Below are 7990 nucleotides of genomic sequence, written 5' to 3' on the forward strand. Positions count from 1 at the left end.
GTTTTGCTTGAAGCACTGTCCTCCAGTACCCAAACTTCACCTCTTCTCTTGGCTCTGTAGATCTTGTCCTTTTTAGATGCCACACCACACAGGATCCCAGGGGAAAACAGGAAACAGGGTGTCCTTTGCTCTGAGGTCTCCCAGGCTGGCAACAGTTTTGCCCACCACTAATGGAGTCCACACACACCGAGCACAGACAGACTTCCTCCTCCTTCATTCCAACCTGGAGTTCCAAGCTCCAGCTCCTTCCTGCTAGGTTTATCTTAATTCCTAATAACAAGCCAATCTCATTTTACTCATAACAGGGCCAGCCAAAATTCAGCCTTGGCCTGGTTCTATTCTGAGGGCATTGAGAATCTTTGTGTTTTGATATGACTTAATTTGTAACTTCCGCGCAAACGCGAAGTTTTGAGGTGTTCTTTTGTGTGAAGTGAGTCTTGAAGTACATATAATAAACTCCATGCTGCCAGAGACAGAGCTGGAAGCATGAGTTAAAAGATCTCCCCTATCCAGTTTCTTATCAACTAAGCTGTCCTTATGAGAGATGATAAATAGATCTCTAGAGTAATGGATCCCTATCACACTGCTTGTTCCCAGCATTCAGGCAAAGAAGACTTTCTTTTTTATGTTTTCTCCAAATCTGGGTCTCCAGTTCCTTCCAATCTGCCTTCTGCTCATGTCCTGGCCCATTTTTCCTTGAAACATGTTCAGTATTGGAGATAAGAAGCTGAAAGAAGACTGAATTGGTTTTCAGATTAGGGAGGTATTAAAGAAAATGCAGATCAAAACCTGACTTCCTATAAGACAATGTTTTCCTATTTTGGCAGTCAATGAAGACAGGGCAGCAGGTCCCATTCATAACCATTACTTGTAGTTGAAAGAGCCCTTGCCTGGAAGTCAGAAGACCTGTGTTCAAATCATGATCCTTATACTTGTCATCCTTGTCACCTTATGTGGGGGAACCTGCCCCCCCTGGTCCAGGTGTCAAGGAGGTGGGACAGCAAAGGCAGATTAAGACGAATGAGAATGGTCAGAGTTTTCAGCTAGGCTTCACAGACTGATCTGTTGGCCATCTGCTGTCTTTATTTTTTATACACTTTTCTTAAGATTACATACATGCTAGCATGAATTTTCACATTTACCAGACATTTTTTCTTGCAGATAATGGGTTAAATCATACATTAACTTTTACTGAATTACAAAATTATTTGATTGATATTCTGTAATCATCTTGTTTTCTATGATTAACAAAAGATACAAAGCTTGTCAAGAAGAATTCATCACGAAATAACTGGGTTGGAAATTACCATTCCTACCCATTCATGAGGTACAGTGCATGCTTTCCAGTGGAATATAATAATTAATTACATTTTAACCAATCAACTTAAACATGATTATTCTTTGCTCTATTCAGTTGTATATTTAATGGATGATGATTCGTTATGCTAGTTGATTACACAAATACATCATAAATCAGGATTCAAAAGACACAGTAATCCTAAATCAATCCAAATATTGTTCCAATAACAACCTTTCATTTTTCAATATTTTTCAAAGGTAAGTTTACTGTTCTTGTTCTTTATGCTATGGAGTTAATAAGAATAGTCTAGTGTAATGCGGAGGTAACTTGCTCTAATTTTTCATCCCCTGTCCTCCCTGTCTTACATTCCACTTTAAAGATCAGGGGAAGCTTGAAAGCAGTTCCAGGCATCTATGTGTGAGGATTGTGGAAGTTAGTTGCAGCTTTGTTGGGGAATTTAAAATCCTTAACATTAACTCACTATTTGCTGGTTTATTATAAGGTGAGTTTTGGGGGAATTTCTGTTTCACAAATATATAAAGGTAGGGCTTTCCTAGAAGTTTGTAATAGCTTATAATAGCTAATAATAGCTTATAGTGTTCTTCTGTATTTCTATGGGGCTGAGTAGGGATGTTGATCACAAAATAGAGAGCGTTGGTAAGAAAAGAGTCACACAGGGAGGTCTGAGTGGGATTTCCATCCTCCTGTGACCTGCTTTGCAGATTTCAGGATTCATGTGTGACCTTGTCATATGTCATGAATTTGATGGCCCTAGAGCAACCTTAGACTTCTCTGAGCCAGAGTTTCCTTATCTGTCAAATGAGAGAGCTGGATGAGATGACCTCTAAGGTCCCTTGCACACCAGGCTTTCCAGGAGTTTATGGGAATTCAGGAACAGAGTCAGACAATAGTGCTCTTAGAAACTGGAAGTAACAGGAATGAACACACATGGAAGAGGTTGGCCATCTAGAGAAGTGCCCCACAGAAAGAGATGATCTTCAGATGTGCTGGTGAGGAGACTAGGATTTCCCAAAATCCCACCAAGGGGCAAACCTAAAAAAAATTCTGTTCACTGAATTGGATTTACTCAGATGTTTTTCCATTTAAGTTTCTTGCTGAGGTGGGAACCCAGTTTAAAGGGAACAGAAAGACAATATTTGAAAGTCTCTGTCCTCTGGAGAGTTGTAGCAGATGCAGATACAGGAGAAGGCAGTCAAAGCTTTTTTAACCTAGGAGTTTTATTAGATTGCCCAACATGAGCCTTAATGAGGCATCAAGGTGACATGACAGCTGAAAGCACTCTTGGAATCTTGCTTTCTAAAATAGAATCATTGTGTACCAAAATTTTTGTCCCGGATGCCAATTCACTAAATTAGGAATGGCTTGTTTAGGATGCCCTATGTGCCTACAGAAACTAAACCCACAATGTCCAATCACCAAGCCCTTCCTTCCTCCCAGGGCCCAAAGGGAAATTCAGGGGAAAGGGAGGGGTGTAAATGAAGAGAGATCAAGGAGAGGTCCAGAGAAATCAGATAGGTCCAAATTTCCCCAAGGCAAAATAAGCACAAGCCAAGGCCGAAGCTAATAGGCCAAATCCAAGCCGAAAAGCTGAAGGTGACTAGCTAAGCCAAAGCCCAAGAAGCAAAAGCCTCCAGCCAAAGCGAAAGTCAGAAGGCTAAAGTACCATCAGTTGGAGCTTCGCTCCTATTCATACTTTGAGGTTCTAACTATATTTCTGATGATTATAAAATGTCCAAATGTCAGGACATAGGAGAATTTAATTACAGAAGCAATAGGTTTTGGTAGTAACCTTGCATTACACTTCACAACAGAACTTACATCACTGTTCTCACCACATCCTATTTCACACACCTGAGCAAACCTGAATACATACTTTGTGCTAGGCTGTAGCCCACTCACTACGAATACCTTTGGCTCTCCAGACCCAGAGATGGTGGTCCAGTTATCATCTCCTACAACTTGGTACTGTACGTGATAGCCAATTATCCCCTCCTTCTTCCCAGATGCTGGAGTCAGTGCGAGCTCTACCCAGTTATGTGTGACTCCACAAATCTGGGGAGGGGGAGGTTTGACTGGTAGCTCAAAGCTGGTGCTGACCAGAAGTCCCCTTTCATAGAGGTAAATGGAGACCCCCTTGTTCCCTTGGTCTGGGACAGATGCCACAAGGAACTGGGTCTTCCCAGTGGATTGATTGATCTTGGCAAACTTGGAAAAGGATTCTACCAATTGGATCGCTTTTCTCCTTGTCCCTTTGTCCTCCACCCAAGAATAATATGTCTTTTGCTCACATTTAGGACTGAATGAAACTGGATTCTTAAGCCACTGTTTCCAATCTGTTAAGTAGGGTTCCTCCTGCAAGGAGGTGAAAGCAAACACCAAGACAGATTGGTGGAGAGAGCCTAGTACCACATCCTCCAACTCATTCTGGTCAGCTATGACTCTCACCTCCTTCAGAAGGGTGAGGTAGGAATTTACCACCTTTATCTCATGCAGCTTCTGATCTAGGAATTCTGAGAGCCTCCTGGAGCTGAATGGGGACTGGCTTTCCCTAGTTAAAATGCTGGCCAGTTCATATTCCTTTGCTTCGCCCATCCGGATCTGAGGTAACACCTTGGCAATTTCCTTTTGTAAAATCTGTCTGTGCTGTTTATTCAGCATTTGGAATAGCCTGACTTTTTCCTGGGTTTCAGAAAACACTGAGAGACCTGGTGCCTCTAGCATGTCATTACACTTCTTGTCACACTCAGATAACTTCTCCAGAGTGTCTTGGGCATCACATACCAAACTAATGTTGATCTCTTGTACCAACTTGGCAGCCTTGGAGCTCAGCTTCTCTAGAGGGTACAGCCAGACTTGGAGGGGCACCCCGTGACCCTTAAGCAGCTTAGGAAGGGAGGCATAGACTTTTATTGCATCTTCATAAGACACTGGATTATTCTCAAGAACAAAATCTCCATAAAATCTACAACTGAATTCTTTAGCTGATTTTTTCTCACTGTCCTCTATTTCCCCCTTCCCCACTATGTTTCCCTTTACTTTAAAAATTTCTTTTAATTGAGCCTTCAATGTTCCTTCTATATCCTTGACATTTTCATTAGTGGAAACTTTTTGATCAAACACAAAGAAAGCCTGGGCACCATAGAGCACTGCAGTGACCACGTGGGTGGCTGTCCCTTTATCAAGTACATCAGGGTAAGAGATATTCTGATATCCCAGGTGGTTCATTGTTAGATGGCAATACTGTGTGGTCACACTGTACTTGAGAGTGACCCTGGCTTGTTGACTGGATGTCTTGGTGTCAGATAAATATTTGGCAGAGCCTCCTATATTAACCAGCCCCCCCAGGAAACTTGCTTTCAGCTCCCCAGAAATGTTCATGGCACTAGTCTTTGCATCCAAAGAGTCAGAGGTGAGGATGTCAAATTCAGTCTTGTATTGCTTTTCTGTTGTTACATTGCTCGTGAGAGTCTCCTTGTCCCACAAAGTGATGCCTAGAATGGGACAGAAACATTAAGGAGTAAATGGCAGATTGCAGAGGGACAAGGACTGTTGGGTCTAGGAGGCAACATTTTGAAGGAGGGGAAGTTGAATAAGAGGCACAGATGCCAGAGGTGACAAAGTCCTACATCCTGACCTTTTCTAGTCCTCTGCAACTCTCTTGCTCCACTGAGTCTCCAGTGACTAATAAGGCCTTCCTATCCTGAATCTCTGAATATGGATCCTCATCCTTCTTAATCTGGTGCCCAGTACGCACCCCTCACTCTGAGCCTATTTATTACCTCAATAAGTGGGGAAGCTTCTCCTCCTCTTAGTCTGGGGATTGTCTTTAAAATATCCCACAATGATACAGATTTCACAGGTTTTACAAAGCACTGTCCTCCCATAAGTTCTATGAAGTAGGCTATTGACATTAGCCCCATCACACAGACAAATAAACTGAGGCTCAGAGCAATGATGTTCCCTTTTTTGTGGAACACACAGCTACTAAGTATCAAAACAGAGCCTGGTCTTCTGACTCCAAGTGTAGCTCATCCCATTTCCTGTTCTAGATAGAGCTCAGGAGGTCATTCAGAGTGAGGTCAGTGCCTGGTGAGGGTGGGAGGAATGGAGCATGTCTACAGCAGGCTTGGCAGTGTTAGCTGAGGACAAGATCTTTGGAACTTTCTCTGAGACAGGAAGAGGAGTAGTTAAGCCTCTAAAGAAGCGCAGCCTCCTCTGAGCTTGTCTTGGTCAGGTACTGTATTTTGAGACATCCTTTACTGCTAGGGACCAACATTACTATCTAATATTTAGAGAGCATTTTAATGTTTGCAAAGTATTGGGGAATGGCTGAACAAGTTTTGGCACATGATTGTGATACAATGCTATAAGAAATGACAAATGGATAGTTTCAGGAAAATCCTGGGAAAGGCTTCTATGAACTGATGCAAGGTAAAGTGAACAGAACCAGAAGGACATTAAATATAGTAACAGAAATATTGTATGATGGTCATCTGTGAAGTACTTAGTTATTCTCAGCAAAACAAGAATCTAAGACATTTTGAAGGAAATAATGCTGTCCACCTTCAGAGAAAGAACTGAATTCAGAATCTGAATGCAGATCGAAAATTCCTTTTTAAAAATTCTTTTTTCCATAGGATTTTTTTGGTCTGTTTTCTTTTATAACATGACTAATATAGAATGTTTTGCATGACTGCACATATGTAACCTAGATCAAATTTTGCCATCTCAATGAGGAGAGAGAAGGAAGGGGAAAATTTGAAACTCCAAATTTTAAAAAAGAATGCTAAATTTATTTTTATAAGTAATTGGCAAAAATAACATAAAACGTATTTGCAAAGAGTATCTTATCTGATCCTCAAAACTACCTTGAGAGATAAGTGCTATTATTAGCCCCATTTTACAGATGAGGAAATGGAGGCAGATAAAAATGATTGCCCAGGGGCTCCCAGCTGGGATGCACCTGAGATTGGATTCAGACTTAGGTCTTCCTGATCCCAGGTCCAGTGTTCCATCCACTGCTCTGCCTACCTGTATCCTTCTGGCTGGCTCCTGGAATTTGACCCAGGAAAACAGTAAATGGGATAGAATTAGATGGCTATTCTAGATCCTTGTTATTGTTCTTTAGTTGTGTCTGACTTTTCCTGACCCTGACCAGAGCTGTTTATAGGGGTTTTCCTTTTTTTTTTTTTTAACCCTTACCTTCCATCTTGGAATCAATACTCAATTTTGGTTCACACAGCTGAGAAGTGTCTGAGGCCAGATTTGAACCTAGGACCTCCAGTCTCTAGGCCTGGCTCTCAATCCACTGAGTTACTCAGCTGCCCCCTAGGGGTTTTCTTGCAAAGATACTGGAGTGATTTGCATTTCCTTCTCCATTGGATTCTTTTGTCTGGCAATGAGAGGAAATGACTTGCTTAAGGTCACACAGCTAGGAGGTGTCTGAGGCTGAATTTTTACAGAGGTTTTCCTGACTTCAGACCCAATGCTCTATCCATTGAACCACTAGCTAACCCCAATGTATATTCAAACAACCTATAATCCTCATATTTATCAAGGGAAAGTGATGTAGCTATCTGCCCTTCTCCCTTCTCCATAATCCCTCATTCTTATCAGTTCTTTCTTTCTCCTTCAAGGTTGCCCTTGAATTTTATTTTAACTAGATTCTTTAACATACACAAACACTTGGGGTGTGTGTGTGTGTGTGTGTGTGTGTGTGTGTGTGTGTGTGAGAGAGAGAGAGAGAGATTGAGAGAGATTGAGAGAGAGAGAGAGAGAGAGAGAGAGAGAGAGAGAGAATCTGCCTCTCTACCTCCCAAAGGTCTGTCTGATTTACCTAAAGCTCTGACCCTCTCTCTTTGTATGTGTTTAAAAAGCTCAGTCTTCTTTTTGGGCTTTGCTGTCATAGAGCATCTCCAATTAGAGAAAAGTGATCTAGGTGTGCTCTAATTGGGAGAAAAAAGATGAAACATGCTAATCCCTGTGACTTTCTCTGATTTTGACTTTCATACAATGATCATTTTATACCTAGAAAGAACTTTTTTTAACCCTTATCTCCTCATCTCTCCTGATATCTGGAACCAGGTTTTGCATTTAAGAGTTACTTACCAGGGACTAAGGTATCTGAGCGACAGTCCTACAGGGCTCCTAGATATAAGGGTCGTCCAAGAGCTGGAATCTCCACTGCTGTCTGCAAGGTCATGTTGGCTGGATGTTCTTCCCCTGGTGTTTTCCTAATGAAAGAAAATTGGGATCTAGGCAAGTTATCAGGGAACTCACTTTCTAGGATATTCCAACCATAGGGAAATGCTTCATTCCTCAGAGACCAAACTGTCCCTGTCTCTGTTAGTCAAGAACCTTCCAGAGAGGTAGTGACTGTTCTGTTCTGGAAGGACTTCAGTCTTGTATGGAAACAATAAAGGAACCAGACATCATGGAATGAATGCTGAGCTTAAAGAGAATCATAGGAACAAGCTAGGTCAGAGGGTAGAGGCAAAGCTAGAGAGTGACCAGAAGGAATAGTCTGGCTGATTGAGGGGAATAAGCATTTATATGCCATTATAAGCTTTGCAAAGCACTTTATAAATATGATCTCATTTGGTACTTAGAACAATCTTGGGAGGTGGGTGCTATTTTTATTCTCATTTTACATTTGAGGAAACTGAGGCA

The 7990-nt window shown here is 41.7% G+C and overlaps 1 protein-coding gene across 1 annotated transcript; it reads right to left on the minus strand.

The window, feature by feature from the left end:
• Positions 1 to 3110: 3110 nt before the first annotated feature.
• Positions 3111 to 7523, minus strand: LOC123254132 (stonustoxin subunit alpha-like; the record flags this gene model as incomplete). The annotated part of the gene is given in 2 exon segments (XM_044683193.1): positions 3111 to 4812; positions 7430 to 7523. Coding segments are annotated over 2 exon segments (1796 nt in total), but the record flags the coding sequence as incomplete, so codon positions are not given.
• Between the last annotated feature and the right edge of the window lie 467 nt (positions 7524 to 7990).

Source organism: Gracilinanus agilis, unplaced genomic scaffold, assembly GCF_016433145.1.
Source record: "Gracilinanus agilis isolate LMUSP501 unplaced genomic scaffold, AgileGrace unplaced_scaffold15510, whole genome shotgun sequence".
Classification (NCBI taxonomy): Eukaryota; Metazoa; Chordata; class Mammalia; order Didelphimorphia; family Didelphidae; genus Gracilinanus; species Gracilinanus agilis.